This window comes from Chlamydotis macqueenii, chromosome 1 (genome assembly GCF_036417535.1).
Source record: "Chlamydotis macqueenii isolate bChlMac1 chromosome 1, bChlMac1.mat, whole genome shotgun sequence".
NCBI lineage: Eukaryota > Metazoa > Chordata > Aves > Otidiformes > Otididae > Chlamydotis > Chlamydotis macqueenii.
The window spans coordinates 13140596-13165676 of NC_141556.1; the positions used below are offsets into that span (position 1 = coordinate 13140596).

At 37.7% G+C, this 25081-nt stretch overlaps 1 protein-coding gene across 11 annotated transcripts in view; it reads left to right on the top strand.

Moving 5' to 3' along the window:
- The window catches only part of MAGI2 (membrane associated guanylate kinase, WW and PDZ domain containing 2), a 757279-nt gene that overhangs the window by 625968 nt on the left and 106230 nt on the right, over positions 1 to 25081 (top strand). For all 11 annotated transcript variants that reach the window (XM_086745852.1, XM_086745763.1, XM_086745773.1 and 8 more), the window contains one exon: positions 15500 to 16135. In XM_086745852.1, coding sequence (XP_086601978.1) covers positions 15500 to 16135 — 636 coding nt within the window. The remainder of the gene's footprint in view (positions 1 to 15499; positions 16136 to 25081) is intronic.

Consider the following 25081-nt stretch of genomic DNA (forward strand, 5'->3'; position numbering starts at 1 on the left):
TAAAGCAAATGATAAAATATAAAGGGTTATCTCGATAAAGACTGTATAAAAATCTGTTTGCACAATGCAAACACATTGAATGCATGTAGGCAACCTTTAATCTACCAATTTCCAAATGTGAAAGTTTTCTTTTTGAGTATTTAATAGATATCATAGAAGAGACTTGAAACAATCCCTCTCTGAGTCAAGACTGGAAGGAAAAAGCCAGTGTGTTTAGTCAGTGCCTGATAGCCTGCCCACAAATACCATGAAAGCAGCCCTATCCAGTTCACAGGCAGAGGGGTGCATAACACCTTCTACAGGATAACTGCATCTGCTTCAACAGACTTCAGCAAGATTCTTACTCTTTCTTGCAGTGTCAGCAACTTTTTCTCCCAAACCTTAGAAATAACATGGGCTACCATGACTTTTTTGTGACCTGTGCTTGCATCCTGCAATAACAGTTTTTAGGGAAAGGCTATATATTGAACCTACTCCTTCAGAGTAATTTAAATTTCTCATGTAGCCTTACTGTTATATTGCTATCAAAGATGGAAGTAGATGTTCTTTCCTGATGTAGCTGGAAAAGAGAGAAATCATTAAGCTAGTACAATTTTTATTCCTATTTCTTTCACCTCTTTACATTTCAGTCAATTTCATGCAACAGTATTGATTTGCCCTTAGATGAAGGTACACCTCGTATTTTTGTGTTTGAATTAGGCAGCGCGTCTGGATTTTAATTTGGGAGAGTGAGGGATTTGAGAAAATTGCAGAATGCTCACATAACTGATTTCTCTTTTAATGGCGACAGCTTTTAATCTCTTTCATGTCTTGTTGGTATCTGAACACATCTGGGTCTTACTTAGGTATTCAAAATCTTTGCTATGCCTCAAGAGCATCCTTCCCAAATGAATTCTATTTGTGCAAGTGAAAAAGAATATATTATCAGCCTTCTTAAACAGTCTTGCTTTTGCACATTCCCTTTAACTACACAAAAATAACCATACAGACAAGTACACTTGTTCTACATCTTTTCATAGTTGAGGGGAGGGAGAGAATTCTTCAGCAGAAGAAATGTAGAGGGCGAGAAAGAACAAAGGTGGGAAAACATTTAATTAGAATCCAAAGTAAAACCTGACTAGACTCCAGTGGAGGAGAGCACATCTGTTATGTGCAAACACTTCTTCCCTGTGCATGCAGAAGACACAATCAGACCTAAACCTCATCTTTGACATTACTCATTTTAATGGTGGTATCAGTTTTGAATGCTCTGACATGGGCGTTAATAGGTTTGGGGAACATGCTCTTTGTAAGATTATCTACTGACAGTGCAAATACAGAAATGCTTTTCAGCCTCTTTGGCCAGCCTGTGGAACACTAGCCACCAATGTCAGAGGGATTTAGCCTAAGCTTTTTCCACACCATAATGTTTCTCCCTCCATTGCTGCTAGTAGTCACTTTTTATCTTTATTTCTATGTCACATAAGTGACATTATCTGTTCCACTATTCCCAGCCCTCTTGTGCTAGGCTTGCTTTGAGGGTTCTCTGGTGCTATGGAGCTCTTTCTGATAGCAACAGCCTAAAGCTCAGCATAGAGGCAGATGGTCTCAGCTCTATCAGAGAAAAGGCTGTCCTGTAACTTCAAGCCCAGATGACCACAGTTGGAAGAAAATGTGCCACCTGGGGTTATCAGCACCACCACACCAGAGAAATGTCTATGCTTGCTCTTATATAAATTCAGGATTGCCTCAAAATCCAAAACACAGTTTCCAGTTTTTAGATGGACCATTGATTCTCCTTCTAAAGCACTACTCTTTTTGAAGCTAGCTGAAGCTATCTGAATAAATGTAAAAATAGGCGTACCTCTGTTTTGCAAAAGTACCTTCTATATGAGTTCTACTAGGAGCGCTTTACGGTATTCAGCATTTAATCTGGGCATTGCAATAAATCCTAGAGAACACTGAAGTCTGAGAAACAACATGGATATGGCTACCACAAATACCAGAGTCGGTGCCCTCTTTTTATTATCTTTATCATGTAATATCATATGAGCAGACTGAGAAGCATTTCACATTATTTATCCCTAACATATTAAATAATTTCTGGAAATAGTCTTAGTAATTGTACTATAGTGACATTAACAGGGTGGTATCAGGCTTTTTCATTGCATAAACCTCCTCCACAGTCCCTGGTTAATCAGAATACTCCTTGCTGTGAGAATGCTAGCAGTGCTTTTACCGTAGTTCTCTCATGTGGAATAATAATATACATATTTTTTGAGTCATAGTGAAAAGACTGAATAGTTTCATTCTCAGTGAAAATAAAATGATAGAACTTTTCACAATTTGTTTCTTCACAGTGTTTAATGATAATTCCAGTTATTTCTTGACCCTGAAGATCCAGTCTTGACAGTGTTTCAGTAGTAGTTTTCAGTATCCTAGGTTCACTAGACATTAAATACATTGTTTTATTGGTTTGTCTATGTACGTAAAATTTGGCAAGGCTGAACAATTTTGGAATTCCTTGCTGAGAAAAGCTAAAGGACTGCCAGTTTGGAAATGCTGTGATTCCTTCTTCTAAATATTAACTAGAAACATAAAATATAAACTTTCACTAGTATAAAATAAGAAAAAAATAATATTATATTTTGTAATTATAACATTTAGTACATTGTTTTCAATTATTGTAAAAGCTTGCTTTATTTTACGTATTGGTTGATTGTCCTATGAGCAGGTACACATTCTCCCTTCTATATCCATTATAAAATCCGTTACATCAAAACACACTAAGTCAAACAAACACTGAATTCATTCACCCAGTCATACTCAACTTTGCTGGTGGGACAGTATTATTTATAGCAATGACTCTGTTGTTAGTGTCAGCAGCCCCAGATCTGGTTTGAATGATTTGTAAAGACAATTTTGGGTTTCTTTTAATGAACCTGTATCTTCTTGATTATCCTAAATGCAGAAAGAATTAAAATAGACAAGGAGTCCTGCTTTCATTTTTATGCCTAGGGTTGTTTGGTTTTTTTTTACTTTAACCTTAGGTGAGTTTCTTTTGATTTTAATCCGTATCCGAATTAATGACTCTGTCATTTGACTGTATTTCTAAAAATTACTCTTATGTACAATTGACACCTTACTGTGTTTTTTTTCTGGAAAGTGCTTTTCTTACAGGGCATATATGTGAGCATCGTGTGCATACAAGCCTGAAAAATTAATAATTTCATACTTGAACCGTCATAAGAAGCAAGAAGAACAAAAGCAGTTTTAATACAAATTGTCAGGCATTTTTAAAACATTGATTTTAGGAGCAGGATTCACCAACAGACGCTAGGCATTTTGTGCCTGCCTGAAGCAGGACAGGGCTCTCAGACATGCAGCTACTTAGAATATTTTTAAAGACAGGGAAGAACAAAGCAGCCACCACACTTCAGTATCCTTTTTTGCTTTCTCTAGCACTCTGCTGCTGGCATTCACATCCCAAATTCCTCCTGCTCCTTCTGTTTCTGTATCCCACAGCACACACGCTCATTGCTCATCCTTAGTTATCTCCTATCTGTAACATGCTGCATCCCTGCGTGCATCTTGCTTTTACCCTTCTTCGTGCACTTCTTTGCAGCAGATAGTTCTGGGAAGTTTGTGAAATGACTGTCCCATTTCTTACCATTTTCACAGGCTTACCAAATAAGGGTAAGTAGTGCATAAGATATGTTTGAGAGAAATTTTCCATGATTTGCTTTCTGTCACTATGGCTACGGTCTCCAACTGGATGGGAGACCACAACTTGGTCTCAATTTTTGATGGACATAGAAGCAATACATTCTCTGGAGAGATAGTACCACCTACTTTGTCAAGAGCAGGATAGAAATATTGTATAGAACCAAATGACGGTAAGTGGTAGCCTTTTGAGGAAAAATCAGATACAATGATCATTTTGGGAAGAGTTCTTTAACTACAGGCCACCCATGGGTTTATTCACAGTGAGAGCATTAGGAGATGGCAAGCATACAGTTAGACAGCTTTTTTAGTTTGAACAAATAGTCTGATATGAGATAATAGTAATTCTAATAACCCATTTTAATTTACTTTTATTCATTAGCTAATTAACAAATAAATAAAGTCAAACATCTAGAAAATTAATTATTTTCTAAAGAGGAAGATATGGTGTGTTGTCATACACAACAAAGGATTCATGCCTCTTTATATGTAAAATCTGAGGGTTTACTATTGAGCAGTAATTGATATATCCAGAGAATCACAGAATGGTTTGGGTTGGAAGGGACCTTTAAAGGTCATCTAGTCCAACCTCCCGGCAAGGAGCAGGGATATCTCCAACCAGATCAGGTTGCTCAGAGCCTGTCCAACTTGGCCTTGAATGTTTCCAGAGATGCGGCATCTACCACCTCTCTGGGCAGCGTGTTCCAGTGCTTCACCACCCTCAGAGTAATTTTTTTTTTCCTTATATGCAGTCTAAATCTAGTTTAAAACCATTACCTTTCACAACAGGCCCTGCTAGAGTTTCTCCCCATCTTTCTTATAAGTCCCCTTTAGGTACTGGAAGGCCGCTATAAGGTCTCCCGGGAGTCTTCTCTCAGCCTGTCCTCACAGGAACCTCTACATTGCATTCAAAAATGATAGACTATTTACCCTGCAGTGGTGTTGTTATTGTTCAAATATTTACTGCAGTGGAAATGAAGTCACAAGGAAATTGTGACTCCACAGTGCAGTAAACCATACAAGACTACTGCAAATTCTCATCTCTTTCCCAGAAACCTTATAAACCAAAACAGAAAATAGAGAACGTGAATGAGACATACAAGGAGGCAGAATAGCTAGTGGGAGATTGGATAATCCTCATAAAAGGAGAATGTAATTCTCAGCCATGCAGCTATAAGGGTGAAAATTGACCTTTGCCTAACCGCTATAAGGCTGGAGTTTCCTGTGTGTTATAAAGCAGTCTTAAGGAAGGGGCTTGGTTGGACTTTTCTTAATGATTTTGCCTCCTTCATCTCACCAAAAATTATTATTATGCAATGAATTTTGTAGTTTAGACTCAGTGTAGTATTCAGGAATGGGCTGGAAAAGAAAGCATAAATTATTCAGTGGTGAAGGTGTTAAATTGTTTTGCAAAGAATAAAAATATATTGTCCTTGAAAATGAGTGCTTGGCAGGGAAAGAGGCTCTAGAGATATTAAGATAACATTTGCTTGGACGGAAGGTCAGTTTGATAATACATTACCCTCTATTAACCTGGAAAAATACTGTAAAACCTAAGAGAACCAAAAGGAACACCACTGTTTCTCTTTGCCATACCATTTTAAATCAAGTAATATATTTATACATGCCTGGAAAACTATTGAGTAGATCTTTTGGTATAGAAATGGTGTGAGAAACTCTCTGAAGTAGAGGTAACTTCTACGCTGATGATTTTACTATCAAAAAAGCTAAACTAGAGGTAATATATAAGATAGACATGTATCAACCTAAAGGTTGAATGACCTTTATAAAACTCTTAAGTCAAAAATGACTCATATACTAGCCATACATTTTTAAATGAATTAGTAATCAAAGATTACTCAATTTTAAATGCACTGAGGTATTTATACAGAATAGACTATTAGTAAAAATCCACTTATTTAACTGGAAATTATTTCACCATTTTGACACATCTAAATTCTGCTCGGTACAAATGTAATGTTTCCTGTCTTTAATTTTGCATAAAAGCATTAACCTGCAGTAATCCAGACTTCCAGTTGAAGTAGGTCCAGAGGAGGGCCACGAAGATGATAAAAGGGCTGGAGCACCTATCTTATGAGGACAGGCTGAGAGAGTTGGGGCTGTTCAGCCTGGAGAAGAGGAGGCTCCGGGGAGACCTGATAGCGGTCTTCCAGTACCTCAAGGGGGCCTACAAGAAAGATGGGGATAGGCTGTTTAGTAGGGCCTGTTGCGATAGGACGAGAGGTAATGGTTTTAAAATAGAGGGGGGTAGATTTAGATTAGAAATTAGGAAAAAATTTTTTACGATGCGAGTTATAGAACACTGGCACAGGTTGCCCAGAAAGGTGGTGGAGGCCCCATCCCTGGAAACGTTCAAGGCCAGGCTGGATGAGGCTCTGAGCAACCTGATCTAGTTGGGGATGTCCCTGGTCCTTGCAGGGGGGTTTGGACTAGATGACCTTTGAAGGTCCCTTCCAACCCTAACCATTCTATGATTCTATGATTCTTTGGAAGTGTCTGTTTGGAAGTATCTGTCTCTGTCTCTGGAATGTGCTGATCTTGTAAATCCAGATGACTGCTTTCAAGATGCAACAAGATTTGAGGATTTATCTATATATACAAATATGAATGCACATATAGATATTCTGAATTTCTGGTTTGGCAAGACAGTAGATGCTCTAATAAGTAGGATGAAGCCATGAATAAGCACCCAGTTCGTTACAGCTGGCAGGATTTAGCCAGAATCAGATTCTTCAACATAAAGTTTGAGAGTGAATTTATAGTGTTAATAACAGTGTCTGGGGGGACAGTAATTGTAAACATTTCTCATGGGAAGCATTTGGATGCATGTTATTATAATAGATTGAACTTGCTAAACAATACATCATAGCAACACCTTCAGATTTGGTGCCTGGTGTTTGGCCCACATCCATGGGTTGGCTGTGAAATAAGCACGCTGATGCTCAGAGGTGCTGAGTGCTGGCAGCTCCCCTTGAGCTCAGTCAGCAGAATGTGGACCTGAGCAATGAATACACAAAAAAAAAAAAAAATCACAATCAAAGCTTTCAATCTTAGCTTTAAATTAAGTTAATGACATGACTGATAGTAAAATCAGGTTTGCACTGGCCTCAGAGAGTCAGCTGCTGAAGTCAGGCACCTGGGTGAGCACTCGGTGTGAGCGTAGCAAGAAAAACAGAGTATTGATTAAACAATGTTGAAATTCGTGGTCTCAGTAAATAGATAACAGAGTTATAAAAGTGCCTCAGTTCTGGCAGTAATGCCCACTTCAGGTACAGGGAATGTCCTCAGAAGCTGCAATATCTCTAAAATAAAAATTAACTTTCAAGTTGTACCTCTATAGATTTAAAATTGAGACTAATCCTACTCATCTGTCTTTGCGCATATTTTTTAGGTGTCCAAGTAACTGCTGTTACTTTCACTAAGTACTAATTTGGTATGTGAATAGCTATTTCTTGTGCTTGTGGTGCTAGCATTACTCAAAGAAAGGGAAAAAAAAAACTCTATCAATCATTTCAGGTCACAAGTAAAACATAACTGCCCCATTACTAAAAATTCCCAGTTACATATGTATTTCGATATATAAAGACATTTGTCTTTGTGCTGCAGCCTCTTTGTAAATGCTCCATCTAGTTCCTCACCTCATTCATCTCCCTCTTTCCTTCCTGGCAGTTTATGTCAAGAATTAGCAGTTGCAGTGGTGTGCAGCCGACGCTGCTGCTGGAAATGCCTTCCTCCAGGGACAGTGGCACATTGCCGAGCTTCCCAGGCGGGGACAGGGGCTGCTTGGTATTTACATCAGGCTCTGCCGTACCCTTATGCCTTTAGGCTGCCGGGAAGCTGGCCGGGCTACTTTCCTCCTCCTGGGAGCCATTACCTAGATAAATGTGATGCTCTGCGTACAGAAATAAAATGTTGTGCGTACACAAGCAAATGCGTTGTAAATTTTGACCTCCTTTTTTATAAAAGAAAAGGATTTTGTTTCTACATGAGCCTCTGCACACAGTGACACCTTTCCGAGTGATCCCAAATAGCTATGCCAACATGGCATACATTTTTTATCTTGCTCTTCAGATCCACGGATGTTTTGTCACGCAGTTCACTCACACCAGGCATTTCAGGATGCGCAAGTAGATCCTGCATGCAAAACCTAGAGCAAACAGGCTTATATAATTTCTAAATAAAAGACTGCCTTGAAAATGAGACCTTTTCCTTCTTATGTGGTCTTGCCTGCAAATTAAATAATTACTTTTTTGTAAAGTGGTGATTTTAACATCCATGCTATCCTTTCAGATGCTTGAAGAAGTGAAAAACTGTCTAGCTAGGAAGGGAATTTGCCTGCTCTTTGGCACTTTATGAGCAGCATTCATTTCAGTGTTCTTTTGCTATTGCTTTCCTTACATTTTTAATCTGCAATGGTTCATGTTTACTGGATCAGCAAATAATCAAAGCCTTTAGATTTTTTTGGAATGTATTTTATTTCTCTCCCCCCCCCAAAAAAAAAAGTTAAACACCTCTATTTAAATAGCTTTTAGTGCTATATGCAAAATACAAATAAAATGTAAATAGTTTATTCTACTAATCCACATCTGCCTGGGTGTAATTGCGTGATACATGCTGGTTAAGCACAAAAATTTTGAATAGACAGCTTTTTAATTGGGCATGTATATTGGGTCACAGTAGAATTAAAATGAGTTCTAAAAAAATTGATTGTATAAAAATGGCACCTGCTTACTCAACACATCTGATTCTTGGGTAAAGTTGCAGACAAGTGTCTGTGTCACATCCTTCTGTTGGCCCTTGTAGAGGAAGCCAAGTTCAGAGCCGGGGTGCTTGGTCCTCCCAACAATGTGGACAGATCTTACCCCAAGTTAACCACTTCTACAATGATGCTTTGTAGAATTACTGACTTTCAAGGGTATCAAACAGCTGATTTACGTCTCTTGCTCAGGTTTCATTAAGAGGAAAAGTTAAGCCTATCTTGTGCAAATTTGAGTGCCTGAATGCCTAGAAATTCATTTGGATTTCACTTTTTGTCAGCTTTAGTAAATAATAGTTTTTGTTACCCTGAACTTAGGTTCCCAGAGTCCAGTGAGTGAAAGGAGGATCTGTGGGTAGTGGTTGCCTGGCAGCTTTGCAGACTTTGTCAGCACGTGGGTAAAACTTTCTGTACGAGATGAAGACTGGGAAACGGCTCTCCCATGCCAGCCTGAGCAGACATATTTATTGGGTTGTTCAGTGTTCTCACATAGCAGCAAGTAGTCCTGCAATTATTTCTGAGCGCGGAGGCAGCTAAGCGTTATGTCTCCCAGCAGCTCTTCTCATTTCTCTGCGGCTGCCGCAGTACTATCTATCAGATAAAGTTGTTATAAAGCTAATAATAAAATGGTCAATTTTAAATTTAGCTTTTCCAATCACTAGTTGTGGTTATTCTATGCGTGTACTTCTCCCCAGGTTACATTCTTGATACATTTTAGCAATTAATTTAATGTTCCTTTTTAAAAGAAATAAGTTAGAATTTCCTTGCAGGTGTTTTAAGTATTTCAATATTAATATGCAATAGCTATCTTACACTGCAGTCTCCTTTAGAAGTTATTATAATTCAGTAATTCTTATTTTTAAAATAAAGGTAATTATGTAATGAGTATTAACAAAAAGTAGAGCCAACTTTTTTTTTTTAAAAAAAGAGATAAATCATGCTACCGTGAACTGCAGGATCCTAGGTTTTATCTTTTGTTATAAAAGTTATGCCATGCAGATGTTAGCAGCTAGAGCCAAATTGGTTTTACAAGGTTCTGTGGCAGGGCAGAGTACAAGAAAACAGAGAATTTATGTTTATGCAGAACCTTTTGAAATCTTTTACATCTAAAGAAATGCCTCTAGCCATTCATAACAAAAATAATTTATTCACAGACTGGATTAACTCCTATGGCAGGTGGAAGGAAATTGAGATTCAAAATTTGAAAATATAATTTAGCTGCCACTGTTTAGCTAAATGATCCCTCACACCCTAGTTCTCTGTCCTGCTACTAGTAACTGTATGTGCACATGTAAAAATATATCATTTCTAAGGAATCTTCACCTCTTCCATGACCATCAATCACGTGCCATTGTTATTAAAATTACCCCCATGTTTCATATCTCAGTACTGGAAATGTGCTAACACCTCTGAATTTGTTATTAACAGGCTACAGTGCCAGCAATGTTGCAGCACTTTGCAGAAAAAGACAAGGTCATTGCTGAGATGTGACAGAAATAGCTGGTAATGACAGTAGATGGTGTGGGTGGGCAGGTGAAGGGAAAGCTTCAACAAGAAAGTAATTACATATTGCCAGTTCTGAAGCTCGTGCAAAGTACACATATGCAGAATTTAGAGAATATGGTTGAGAAATGCAAGTGGGACCACGTAATGCTGGAGACGTTAGTAGAGATTACCTGGGCTATAAATGCAGCAAAAAGAAAAATGCAGCCTGAGTCTTGCAGAGACGGTGCTGCCTTGCCAAACCATGGGTTGTTTTCAGCTCCGCTGCTGTTGGCTTGTGCTGGCTGCAGGCAGGGAGCAGAGCTGTCGCTGCCCCCCACCTCTGTGAGGTCACAGCTTTCTGTCAGATTTAAGCATTGGACACAGATACTAAGAGCTTCATCCAAAACCCATCAGAAACAATGGAGACATTTCTACAAAAATTTTAATATGATCGTACATTAACAACAAAGATCTAATCTGTGTTTTTAACTCTGCATCCAGACTTCGAGGTTTAAAGGATTCTAAATATGAAGATGAAGGGCAGTCCAGTAGGCAATTCAGTTCCCTGAGGTACAATTAAAAACTCCAACAAGGAAACCAAGTGCACAAGAAACAAGAATAATAAGAAATAAAGTGCTTGTTTACAAATGGTGGGAACATGGGTAAGAAAATGGAGGATCTTTACCTACTAGTGCAAGATGTGTATACAGACATTCTAGAAGTAATAAAAACATAGCAGAAACAATAACTGGAGTCACTGAATAATACAGGTTCTTCAGAAAGGAGGGAAACAGAGCTGGTAGCATTACACGAAGCTTTAGGAAAATTTGTAATCAAATGAGTTGTGTCAATAAAACAGTTTATGTTTGGGTCAAGTAAATCAAGCATGGAAAAAAAAAGTATTTTTGTGGAATTAATGCTAGCAAAAAAAAAATCCCCAGGGTGTCGGATTTGACTCTGTAACCTTATTGTAGAGAGGAATGCAAGGAAGAATCTGCCATTAGAGGATGTTGAAGCTTCACCAGTTACTAAACCAACAAAAAATAATGATAGTTTAAATCCGGGTTTTGCTTTGAAATGTGTAGATAACAAAATATAACCTTTAACCAAACCTTCAGGCATTGATTCCATTTACATTACATGAACAAAATAAGTAATCAGCAAACTTTAATAAACAAAACAAGCCAGTTAAAGAAGTTAAATATTCTAGGGCTCCATGGATATTTCTGTGAAGAGGACATCAAATTTCATCAAGTGTAACATACTGTGTCCTATCTGACAACAGGGGACTACGTTCAGCCATCCAGGAAGACCCCTCCAGACCTATGTTCCTAAATTTGTCAGTTAAATGCAAGGGTCTTAAGCAAAGCAGAGGTAATTGTAAGACAGTTTGACAAATTTGGTTGCTGTCAGTGTTCTCTAACATTCTTTGACTCAATGCTGAATTTGGACATTGGCTGCTGGACAGCAGAATCTGTTCTTGTGACAGTGCAGATGTTCGAGATGTAGGACAGGATATTTATTACTTACTCTGTTGGGTATCTGTCAAACCTACCACTTTATCTAGAGAGTCCCATTCAGATGCCTTCTCCGCAGATCAGCCCTCTTGATGTCCCTCATCCTTGAACAGTCTCAAGTAAGTTTGGATTGGTACGGCATGTGTAGAGTTCATACAAGCTAGCAAGGAAGATTGAATTGAGGAGAGCACCCAGTAGTGGCAGCATTGAAGGCAGCATTCAGTCTGGAGAAGAAAGGGCTCAAGGGCATCTTACCAATGTATGTGAATGTGTAAATACCTGAAGGGAGGGTGCAAAGAGGACAAAATCAGGCTCTTTTCAGTGATGCCTGAACTGAAAGGATCAGAGGCAATGAGGACAAACTGAAACCCAGGACGTTCCCTCTAAACATCAGGAAACACTTTCTTACTGTGAGGCTGACCAAGCACTGGCACATGTTGCCCAGAGAGGTTGAGAAGTCTCTCTCTTTGAAGATATTCAAAAGCCACCTGGACATGTTCCTAGACAGCTGGTTCTAGGTGACCCAGTTTGACGATAGGGATTGGACATGACCTTCAGAGGTGCCTTCCAACCTCAACCATTCTGTGATTCTGTAAACAAGCTCCAGTGATTTTAGCAGGTTTAATTCTAAAAGCCAAGCAAAGTTGGATGCTTAATATAAATGTTCTGTATAACTTCAAAGATACCCACTCACTGTGAAACTGTGATTTCTGGAGGCAGACACTGGCTTGCTCAGAAAATCAGGCATGAATTATAAGGGCAATCGCCATTATTAGAAGCAGCAGGAGAGATCAGACAGAGAAGATGCTACAGGAACCTTTCAGGGAATTTTCCTAAACTAGAGAGGTTTTGAACTTTGCATTAGTATGGTACTGGTGCTGTAATGCTCTTAACTTATCTCTCTCTTCCTGCCAAATGCTGGGTACTTGTCTGTGTGAGCAGTGAAGAACTCTTAGCCTGGAAAATGAGTTTGATTTGGAGAAACTCCTACAGTCCAGAGGTTTATTTGAAGGATTTCTCAAATTAACCCCTTTTATTTCTCCTTCATGTCTCGTGATCTGAAATTCTGTTTCTTCCCAGTGTAACACCACTGTAGCTATTTCTTTGAGTTGAACTTAACAACCCATGCCTTTCTCCCCATCCCTCTTAACCTTCAGCTGCATGTTCTCCATACGACAGTACAGCATTATGGGTCCCAAACGGTTCAGCTGTGAGTGAGTTACAACTTCAGAGTGTGCCTAGACGTGCTATTCCTGTTATACCTCAGAAATCATTTTTTAAAATATTGATTCAGGATATGCTGAAGAATTTTATGCTGTCTTGTGAGGGATGATGTAGGGTCATTATTTGAAGGAATTCTTACCCAAGACCTTCTAATGCTCAGTTTTGCCGTTTAGTGACTGGGGAAAGAGGTTACTTGGCCTGTATATAGGACTGCATTCCTTGTGCACAAGTTAATTTCTTTTCAGTGGAGACCTATGTAATGTCAACTAGTTCATCTGATTTTCTGATTTATGAGAAACATGTTGTTTCAATTTTTAGATCATAGGTAATGCTGTACCAATGTATAAAGTGAAGTGGTGAAAATAGACAGTTTTTACTTGCCCGACACGATAAATGCTTTATTCCTTTTGCGCTCTACAATACCTAAATTGCAAGAGAGGATGAACAAACAGATTGGTCTCCTCCCACCACATATCTGCATTGCCAGCACTCAGGGGAATAAAAACTGCATGGATTAAAAAGTTGCAAGGGTATTATTAAGGCATAAGCTACCAAAATGGGAGCATGCATTGAAGAGGTCTCGGTTCGACAGTGTCAGTCGTGTTATGAGCAAAGTCAGCCTCACTGCTAATGTGGGAGTCAGGCATGAGAGTGCAGGTAAGATCTTTCTATACCAGGACGCGAGCAAATCACAATGAATTGCAGCCTTTACCATGATAATTTATTAAAGTACATTCTTTCTCTCTTTAAAATATTGACTTTTGAAAACTGTTGTACTCTCAGCTGCTTGAGACAGAAGCATTTGATTTCTTTCAGCACTGCCTGTAAAGTGACCTTACTGCTTTTGCTTATTGTTTGAAATCTATTTATGATGCACATTTAAGACAGTATTTGCAGCTCCTAAGATTTCTGTGAATAATATTCAGAAACATTTAAAGAAACTGTCCTAGCATTTTTTCCCTGTAAGCCCTTTGAAGAAATCTTTCTCTGAATCATAATTTGTGCATATGCGATTAATTACTGTCAGGCTGTTAGATAGGCTGATAACATGGGAAATGACCATTTCGTTTTCACCTAGAAGCAGCCTTTGCCTTTCATTGTCACATAGGAACAGCCCTTGCACTGGCATCGTGATGATGCTCTTTTTCTCAGTTTGCTTTATTAGACCTTTTGATTGAAGTACTTGAAAGACGTAATTTCATAAATATGCTTGCAGCAATTCCATACAAACCACCTCATTCTGCCTAAATCATTCTCATTTTATTGCTAAATTTTGAAATACCATTGAAAAACATTGTGTTATGATAGGTCAATTGTTGAACTGTGTACCTTGTAGACACATAACAGTGTTGCCTGTATAAATAATGTCTTCTTCCTAATGAATTTTAGGATAATAAGATGATCTTCACTTAGAAAAATACTTTAACTTGTGGAGTTCTCTAACCAAACATCCTTCTCCTTTGTTATAAGGATGCAAACTGTTTTATTATAGTAGAAAGTGACTGTGGGTCACCAAACTATTCTGATTATCATTTGTACTGATTACTCATTTTTACTTTAATATACACCTTAATAGTACCATAAAAAAAAATTTAATGTCTGTAAATATAAGATCCATTCTAATAACAAGAAGGAACTTGAACTTATTTCTGAACTTTTCAGTAATGGTTGGTGCATGAGCACTTCCTTCCTTCCTGCGGAAGGATCATAATAGTAGGGCCTGTTGCAATAAGACAAGGAGTAATGGTTTTAAAATAGTGGGGGGTAGATTTAGATTGGAAATTAGGAAAAAAATTTTTTACAATGCGAATTATAGAACACTGGAACAGGTTGCCCAGAAAGGTGGTGGAGGCCCCATCCCTGGAAACGTTCAAGGCCAGGCTGGATGAGGCTCTGAGCAACCTGATCTAGTTGGGGATGTCCCTGGTCCTTGCAGGGGGGTTTGGACTAGATGACCTTTGAAGGTCCCTTCCAACCCTAACCATTCTATGATTCTATATGTGCTCTGACTGGTAGCACTGTACTCTATATGAGACAAGCTTTGGAGGTAAAGGTAGTATCTTTGGTTTTATTTGACCAACTGGTTTAGGTGGAAATATTAAACTGATTTTCAGACATTTGCCTAGATTTTTCTAGTAAAAAGCTATTATACCTGCCTACAAAATTTTTCCTGTCATTGTCCTTGAACCGCCATGGCTAAACATCTCTATGAAAAGTAAGATACAGTTTAGTTCATGCCTGGAATAAGAAATTACTATAGTAGTCCTGGATGTCTGATGGCAAGTAATGACATTTAGTAGGAAACTGTCAATATCATGATCAATGCAAGAAGTGTTTCTTTATGCACATGCATGCACAGTCTTACATCCCTATTCATTGATTCTTAAGTCCATGAGTACTTATTATTTCCTTTTTTATTTCCTTTAACCTTTAACAAAAAATGGTATTTCTTGATAACCAGCCCTCCAAATAAACTTCCATTGTGTCTTATTAAAAAAAAAGTAATCTGTGGACTACACTGAAAGGTAGTTAAAAAAAAGGTATATGTCTGGATCCAGCTTAATTCTCCAACTGTGAGTTCCCACAGAAAACAACAGTACAGTCATTGTCATTATTATATGTATTACATTTACTCGCAGACAAACTTTAATTTTTTGTATCCACTATTTGATTTAGCATTTTGATCTAATTTATTTTATTTTTAATAGAGTTCTAGCTCATAAAATAAAATTGCACTGCATATATTTTGATTGAAGTTGTCTCATGTTGTCACTATTTCTTCTTCTCTTTCTAGGTGATGTCATTGTCTATATTAATGAAGTTTGTGTCCTTGGACATACTCACGCAGATGTAGTCAAACTCTTCCAGTCTGTTCCTATTGGTCAGAGTGTCAACTTGGTGCTATGTCGTGGATACCCTTTGCCCTTTGATCCTGAAGATCCTGCCAACAGCATGGTGCCACCCCTTGCAGTAATGGAGAGGCCTCCGGTAGTGGTAAATGGAAGACATAACTATGAAACTTATTTGGAATACATTTCTAGGACTTCTCAGTCTGTTCCAGACGTAGCAGATCGACCACCACACTCCTTGCACTCCATTCCAGCAGATAGTCAGCTTGATAGCACATTCCCACCACCTGCCCATGATGATAATGTATCAATGGCTTCTTCTGGGGCCACCCAAGCTGAACTCATGACCTTAACCATTGTGAAAGGGGCCCAGGGCTTTGGCTTCACTATAGCAGACAGTCCTACAGGACAGAGGGTGAAGCAAATTCTAGACATTCAGGGATGTCCTGGTTTGTGTGAAGGTGACCTCATTGTTGAGATCAACCAGCAGAATGTACAGAACCTGAGCCATGCAGAAGTAGTGGATATACTTAAAGAATGTCCTGTTGGAAGTGAAACTTCTTTGATTATCCATAGAGGAGGTAAGTTTGGAAAGTCTGTACAATTACAAAAATGTGTGTAAAAGGTTCTAAACCGTAAGACATACATATATTCACTAAATCCTTGTGTGCTAGATTGGAAATTAATTTCCATGATGTGGGAGGTAACACCATTGCTTTTGGAAAAAGTATGCCTGCAATGAAGTATTCTAGGCAAAATCTAACAGTTTGTTGAACATTCCTTTTTGTGTTTTGAGTGTCAATTGTCCCACCTCTGTATAATGGTAAAACTGTAGCAGCTCCAGACCTTTCACTCCATAATAGTTTGTGTGGTGTCTGCAGCACACTCTTCTAGTCCGAAAGCAGTGCTGCAAGTTTTAGATATAATTGTCTATATTGACTCGTTAAGGTAGATCAAAATCAGAGCAATCTGTTAGCCCTTTACAAGGTCACTGGTTTTGCTTAGCCATTTTGCCTCCTTTTCCTTCATTGTAAAAGTATTGTGCAATAGTTGTTTTGTTTCTTTCTTGACAACAAATATCCGTAGGATATTTTTCTCTGTTTTAGAAAAAAAATTCTATCAACTTAGTTTTTCTGACACAGTAAGCTTGAATATGCAGCACTGAAAGGGGAGAGTCAAGACTTACCTGTAAGGAAGCAATAACAATAGAAGTCGTCTTAATAGCTTGACAGTGATAAGTAATTTTGTAACTTTTAATATTTTAGCCAAACAAATATCATTGATGGTTTGAGATAAGCATCCATCACAATTTATTATTACCAGAAGTGAATAATGATTTAATTTCTTTAATTAAAGATCTTCATGTCTCTAAAGGGATTAATATGTCACTGAATGTACGTTACTCTGTGCTTCAAAAGAAAAAAAAAAGATTCTATACAAAAATACAAATTACTTTCCTTCTGAATAGTAGAGGTGGGAAAGTGAAGCTTTAGTGTTTTTGTGTGCCAAATGTTTGTCACTGGAAAACCTAAAAATCCTTAGAACAAGGAAAACAGTGACATTATATCAAATTGCAGAAATAATGAATGTAAGATATTTAAGTATCTGTAGATTCACATAGTCAATAAAGTATTTTTTCATACATATATTTAAAAGAATGCTTTATAAGAGACAGAATCTGCCAGGTTTTTTGAATGAAACCTAATTAGAGTCATAAGTAAAGGCCAATTGTGCCACTTTAGTATATGAACTTGGAGAAAGTGAATTATTGCAGAGATGCTATATTTTTTTGTATTAAATCTGGTTTTATTTAACATCCATTAAGAATCTGGAGCAGTGGAGTAAGCAACATTTTTTTTTCTGAAAATAATGACAAATTAGGGAGAATTACATAGCAAAGAAAGAGTGTAAAGGGGATTAGAAGGGTTAATGTAACCCCAAAAGATGGGATTTTATTTTGAGAAATGCAAGCTAATCCCTCTCTAGAGGAAAACAATTCAGAACACCAATCTTCAGAGAGAAGTGGAGTGTGAAATCCAGTATGCTGAACAAGCCTGAGTAATAATAGACAGGAAAATAGATATTTCAGCAATCAGTGCAGGACAGTAGCAAAAAAAAAACCCCTGAAGCAGCAACATACTCAAGCCCATGAGGATAATTCCTATCTCTCACAAGAATTTCTTCTTAGAGAATCGATTCATGATCAAAACAAGTTGATCAACATGATAGTTTAACAAGTTCTGGTACATTAACTGAGCTGTGGTTATTTTCTACACTTTGCTGTGGCAGATAGGAGATACTGCACTGAGCTCAACCCTCCGTAAAAGCAGTATAAATAACACCATCTTCTCTTTCGTCAGGCCAAGCATGGAGGTACAGATAGTTGCCCTAGCTCAGCTGACACAAAATGCTAGATCCAAATGCAGTAATGTGTTCCTGAGTCTCATCCCTCTGTTGCTGCGGCAGGCGGTGGTTGGTTGCTTTACAGAATGAAGAGAAGGGAATGAGAGCATGTTCATGGTAAAACAATGACTAAGACTAAAGCAACTGTTTGGAAGTGCTACAGAGTGATTACACTTAATGGGATAACACAGAACAAGTGAAAGTTTACTATCAGAAATTTCTGTATGTCAGAAATAAGGAATATACCTTAATGCAAGATTGTTAGACTCAGAAATTAAAGAAAATACTCATTTGTTGGAGTGATTCAAAAGAAGTGAAAAAATGCAGTGCATGAGACAAACCTACTCTACCCAAGACTATGCTTAACAGAAATATGAGAACTGTTTTAAGATGACAACCTGTTTTTTTTTTTTTCCATAAACTCATAGGAAAAGGGAATCTATGTGATGAAATATATGTCTATAATGCAGGTAATTTTATCTGTGCTAGTCATCATGTCTCCTTTTATAGTCCTTGGGCAGAAACAGACCTTTCTAGGGTGCAATTCATATCATTCCAATGTAGATGTTTCAAATAAGTTAGCTGTACCCTAAAAGTATATATTCTGCTCGACTGGCTATAAAGGGAATTGAGGATGACTGGATCAGATGTATGTGTCTATCCCATATGTTATGAATAAGAAACAGACGATAAGATTTGGTCATGTGAGATAATCTGAATATAAAACAAAATTCTAGCACTTAGGGAAACCTGCTATGATTCTAAAATATTTAATCTGTGACACCGGTGAAGCAAGGTATACTTTCTTGTTACTCATGGATCCAATTTTTATTTTATTATCTTTAATGTGTAACAACACTGGAATAATACCATCTTTTTCCATCATTACCCTATGCATCCTGTCTTTAGCATCTCATTTTTAAGATTAAGGCCAAAGAACTATTCCTGCTTGTGAAAGAGGAAGGCTGCGTTATGCTTAAGGTTGTGTGTTGCCTTGTAATGTGTTCTGTCTCTGATATGAATATGGCCTGACTGCATAGTTCACTGTGGCAAATCCATTTTTGTAAGTGACTTAATTTCTCTCTCTCATCCAGCAATCTTACCTACATTGCAGAGAAGAAACAGATTGACATTGAAATATATTCTCACTACAGGAAAAAAGCATCTTATACAGGAAAGAATACTATCTCGTATGCAAGTAGTATACTTGCTACAGCATTTAAAAAGCCATTGTTCCTTCAGATTAAGAGATCAACAGCCAGAGTACGCAGGGGGAGGAAAGGTCTGCATGTTTCAAAAAGATGGAGGGAATAGCAGTATTCAAATTTAAAGAGACCACTAAAGAAAACTATCTGAACCAACACCAGAGACCTGTCATAGGGTACAATCCAGCTCTAGGAAGTCCCATTGAATTTGTAGTGTACTCATTTTAAAATTTCTAAAGCTGAAGTAGTAATTTTCCTGATTGTTAAAAAAAAATAATAATGGAAATAATATTATTGTATATCTAAGAAAATACTAAGCATCATTTGTTTAGATAGCAACTATGATACTTTATGGCTAGAGATCTTGCCATCTCCTTTCTGTTTGTTAGTCAGGTTCTTTGCTAAGCACAGGTGTGCTGTTTAGTTCAGTTTCTTTGCATCTGTTTTTGCCTTGTAGTTTCCATTGATTACTATAAGCTGACAGAAGTTTTCATACTGAAAAAAATAAAATTAAAGGAAAAGATGGTGAAAAAAAAAAAGGAAAAATGGATAGAAAAAAAAAAAAGAAGTTATGAAAGTGTTTGTTACCCAAACAGATTTACCCCTTTCCAGCTTTACTTCAGCCTTCACACTTCATCCTCAGCGTCTGCAGCAGTCTGCATTGAGGATAGGCTGCTGAAACAGTGTGGAAGAGCTCTCAAAAATCAGTCTTTCTGAATGTGGAGAGAGCAGAAATTCTGCATTAGTCCAGAACTACTGAAAAATGGCACTAAGTGGTTGAAGCAAAGTGGTATGTACCAAATTTATGTAGAGCAAAATATTCACTAATTAAGACATCAAAAATTGGTTTTGGCATGTTCTGCTAAATGAGCCATCCAAGTACCTGATATATGCCATCTCTTTTGGAAAGTATCTTTGAAACATATGAACCTATATACGGCAGCCCAGACTCAGAACTGTTCCTGTCTAAAAAAGAGTTGACATATTCAAATGTAGATCCATCAAGACTATGTCTGAAATACTGTTATTAAGGAAATTTGAAGACAATCCAGGACGGATTCATGAAGCTATGGCAACTCCTAAACAAGTGCTGTGAGTGAAACATCAATACCAAATGCAAAAAAAAAAATGGGAGCCTGACAAAGGTCCTATATCAGACAGATATTTTGTAATGGTAGAGTCCAAATAGCCTCCAAGAAACTAAGGCTGTTAGTATGAAACAGAGCCAGAAAACTGACACACTGTTTGTACTGGTTCATTGTTAGCCTGCTCCTGGCATGGGACTGGAATAATCCAGCAGCCAGTTTCACTCTGTCGCAATATGGGAGATAGCGTGGCCCACACACAATGCATGAACAGTCAAGATAAGGAGGGAGAATTTAACTATGTAGATGTAAACTGAGAATAAAAGGAAGTCCAAGTATCTTCCTCAGATTTTGTATAAACCCCAGTAGAAGTTTATAACTCCTTGAGACTGCTACCAGTACATCACACGAAACATCAGCAATTTCCAAAAAAAAAGCCAGAAATTTCACAAAAAAAAAAAATCTTTGCATATTCTAGTGAATAAGCCTAGCCCCTCAAAATAAGCAGGCTTCAATGGAAGGAATGCAACATCCTCGGTGCCCTTTCCGTAGACAGTTCTCAGCTTTAGCTCTCCACAACACCACCACAGAGACGAATTTTTTTTTTTTCCCCCCACACTTGCTGTAAGATGTCTTTAAATTCTTCTGGTTAGGGAAGGTCATACTTCTTTTTCTCCAAGTTGTCCTCTCTCTTGGGAAAGCTGCGCTAGATAAAGCTGCAGGCAGCACCATCATCCTGCTAACACTAGTCTGGCCTAGGCAGTTTTTGTCTCCTGGTTCCACAACCTCAGCCCATCATTGAGGTCTCTAGAACTTTGACTCTACTTCTGCAGTTTTTCATTCAAAATATTAAGAGAGTACCTGGTTCGACCCTGTATCTCCTGGCTTGCTCATCCTCAATTCAGGACTTTCTAGTCAACAGTACTGAGGGTTTGAAGAAATGAAATTGTTAGGAGGATGGTGTAGATTTTTGATTTGGGGCTTATGGAGGTTTTCTATCATCCTACTATCTCTGCTCTTTTACATCCCTGAGTCATTGGTGATTTTTTTCCTTCCAGTCACTTCCTAAAGGAACCCAGTCTTGGTTTAACTGCTTCTGTGGGTACTCTGAATCAACAGCAGTCCGTTCATGCTTACTTTATTCATGAAGGTATACTTCCTTCTGTTGTCTCTAACAAGAGATATTGGGAGATAAAAGGTCTGATAGCTCTGCTGTTTCCTACCATGCTTTCTCCTCTCCAGGGAGTTATTCCAACTGTACATTTGCTCCTGATCTCTTTTCTCCTGTTTCTTGAGAGTGTTCTAATGTTGAGAGGAACTCAGATCCATTTGGCAACATCTGCATTTTTAGCCATGCTGTATTCTTAAATTACACATTGTATCTCTTGTTTGCAAGTTTAAGGGACATTTGATCCCACAAAGGGAATATGCACATGAACCTAGTCATGAACCAATGACCCATTTGAAGTGAATAATGTGAACCATTGATACCTAGAAGTCAATGACATAAATGTCTTCTGCCCAACATACTGCTAAAACATCCTTTTTCAACTTTCTCTTTCCGATTTACCGCACCATTTTGCCTTGTCACCCCTCTATGAAGTGCTCTGTTGTTCCTGGGTCTGTCTGCTTTAAAATTGATGGAAAACAAGGGTTTGTAGCTGACCTTTTTCCTTTCCATCTCAAAATTATGAGCTTTTGTATGACATCATAAATTCAACAGTTTCCTCAGCATGAGCTCCCTGTAAACATATCCTTCTCATGCTGGCTTTTGAGTTGTTTCATTTTTTTGCTCATTTTTGTTGCTGTTCTTAGCTAGTAATGCCAGAAATATTTAAAGATCAAAAATATTGTGAGTCATGCTGCGTTGTCCACTTCACTGACTTTGCTATTAGATGTCATGTTGCCCTTTTCCCCACACCCAGCTTGGCCACTTGTCCCTTCCTACCTTCCCTACACAGAAATCAATATTTTGTGCAAGATAGTTTCATAACAGCCTTGTGAAAGGGGCAGTTGTCTTTCCTATGTTAATTCCAGAAATAAAATCTCTGAAAGATTTTCAGAAAATACTGTTACCATGCAAGAATTACTGCTGTTCTATTAACATAACCCCCGGAAGCACTGTTCTCCAGGTTCATTTTTACAAGGCATATCTCACCTTACAGAGTATCGTATTTTTATCTGTGAGATATGTAGTCTCATTGTAACCTTCAAATTATTTGCATCCTTTCTATCCTACGCATTGAGACTGTTTTATATTTTGGATTAAATCAAAATCTTTTTTAAGCATCTTGTAATCATCTGGTATAAAGTATATTTCAATAAATATTTTACTTATTATAGCAGGTAAACTAAAAATAATTTACATATATAGCCTAGTTTATGAATGGATTCTATCTAAATCTTGTTAGTAAGAGAAATGGTAACCTCTCAGTAGTACAGGGAATGATAAATTTGAACAGAAGGAGTCATGGCAGGAGGCCAGTTATCCTAAAATTCACACTGATGAGACTTTCATATCTTTTCTTGTATAGCTCTGATTAGCAGTGAAACAGTGTGCAATTGCTTCCATATTTCTGAATAAAAGAAAAAGAAACCATAGACCTCCTTAATGAATATGGATTCCTGAAAAAAAAAAGACATCAATAATAGTTAGTAGCTATTACACTGTATTAATGGAAGTAGTATTAATTGCATTGCGTTTCAAAGTGGTAGTGTTACAGTTTTGCTGCTTCTTTCTTATTAATGTTTGTGCACTGCGTGGTACATTTGTGGATAATTTTGCAAAGAATTAGATAAATCTTTTCTACATATATTGCATAGAAGATTTTAAATTACTATTAGCAAGCATTTTGTTTCAAAAGTACTTTATTGGTGAAACTGTTTTCTAATGTAGGCTTGTATGGTCTGTGTTAAATTTGAACAGTGCTTCTATTAAAACTGATGGGGACACTTCTCCTAGAGATGTGTGTGCCTAAGTCTTGTTGACATTAAGAGGAGTTTGCACACTGGAGAAATAGGTCCCTTAGAAAGACCTTTTAGTAAAAAGAATATGAGCGTGTAGGCAAAATTCTCATCATTGCATGTCGTAAAGAGATAACTACCATTGCTCCAATGGATATTTTGGCATTAAGTTTTTATGTCCAATATGAGACTACATACAGTAAGCAGTCAGACACTGTCATTATTAGGTCTACACAGAGACTTCCCGTGCACCTAGGCTTTGTGCAGAGCTGCAGCAACTCTGCCTCAGGATAGACAAGTACTTGTCTCTGTTGAGGAGAGCAGGGCACGTTTCTCTCTGGGAGCTGCAGCCCACGTCACTGCTAGGACCAAAGAGCTCTATTGGCAGCACTGCAGAATGATTTCAGTCTTACTGATATTAGTGAATGAATTAATATTAGTTGAAGAACAGTTTGTTTGAGACAACAGAGTTTTTGGCTTGCCTACACTGGAATCTGGCCAGGCCAGAGAAGTTTCTCTGTTAAAAATGGCATCTTGAAGCCAAATACCTCCCAAGTATGGTACATGGGAGAATCTACTGGAATACTGGGGCATGAAGAAACTAAATTTTTCCTAATTGCCCATAATCTAGTCTCTGAGTGAATCAAGCCTTCCTCAGAGGAGATCTGGGAAATCGCAGCCTAAGGAGAGAGAACTGCAGAGTTGGAATCTGAAAAAAAGTACCCTACAATCTGTGCTTGTGTACTGCGGCATGTCTAAAGTTTAGTCTAAATGTGGTGAACAATGTTTCTGTTGGTTCAGTATAATGTAATGTCCTATTAAACAACATTTGTTGGGTTTCCAAATCTGTTGTCAAAGTACATTGTGTAGAAGTTGTGATGTGGTGATCTGTAACACAGTGCAATATTTTATAGTAATAAAGTAAGCTAATACACTTTAAAACAAGTGAGTACATTATCTATCGTGCTACAGACACGAGACACAGCACTGGGGAGATGGGAAGGTGTGATTTTCAGGCACCTCGTAAACCACTTAAAAGAGCCACAAAACTCTCTTGGTTCTTACGATTTGTCTATCCAGTAACAACGCAGAAAACAAATTAGTCTTCTAGATGAGGTATTTATCCCTGTATAATTCTTTAAGCAATTTTCTTTTACATTCTTATAAAGGAAAGGGAGGCTTTGACAATGGCTATGCTTGCCCTCTATGAGTAATGCTCAACTCTTTTATTTTTTATAAACCAAGAGCATGTATTTATTAAATACAACACTGCCCTTCTCAGGAAGCCTTTGGGTGACTTATAATCCAAACACAATCAAAACCAACACCAGGCTACATACACCTTTGCTGTGTCACCTTCAGATTACAAGATAAAAAAGGACATGGAAGCCAAAGCTGTCAGGCACAAACTCTGAAAGTTGACTCCCAAGTGTTTCAAAACAGATTTCTAAAAGAAATAAATTGCTTTCCAAAGCCAGATTTGTCATAACTTGGAACAGTATTTAAGTGGGTAAGAAACATACTGTGCAGTTTTCCTGTTTGGTAAATTAGAAAAATCTTGACTTTTGTTTATTTTATACCTTTTGTTACCATCAGCTAAAAGAAGGCAAACTTTCTATGCACACATTCCTAGAGTCACCTTCTATTTCAGTTAGGTGCAAATTCTATTTAATGCTCTTTTTAGAACATTTTTTGCTCTAATGAAAGCATTTTTTATTGCATTTTGTTTGTTCTAGATAGAGAACTTCTAAAGATCCTGTGATAATTAGAAAAAGAATCTATATGCATGAATAAAAGCACAAACTCAAAACCTTTGAAGGAGAAAATATTTTAATGATCTTTAAATTCATTTTATCAATTAATTTCAATT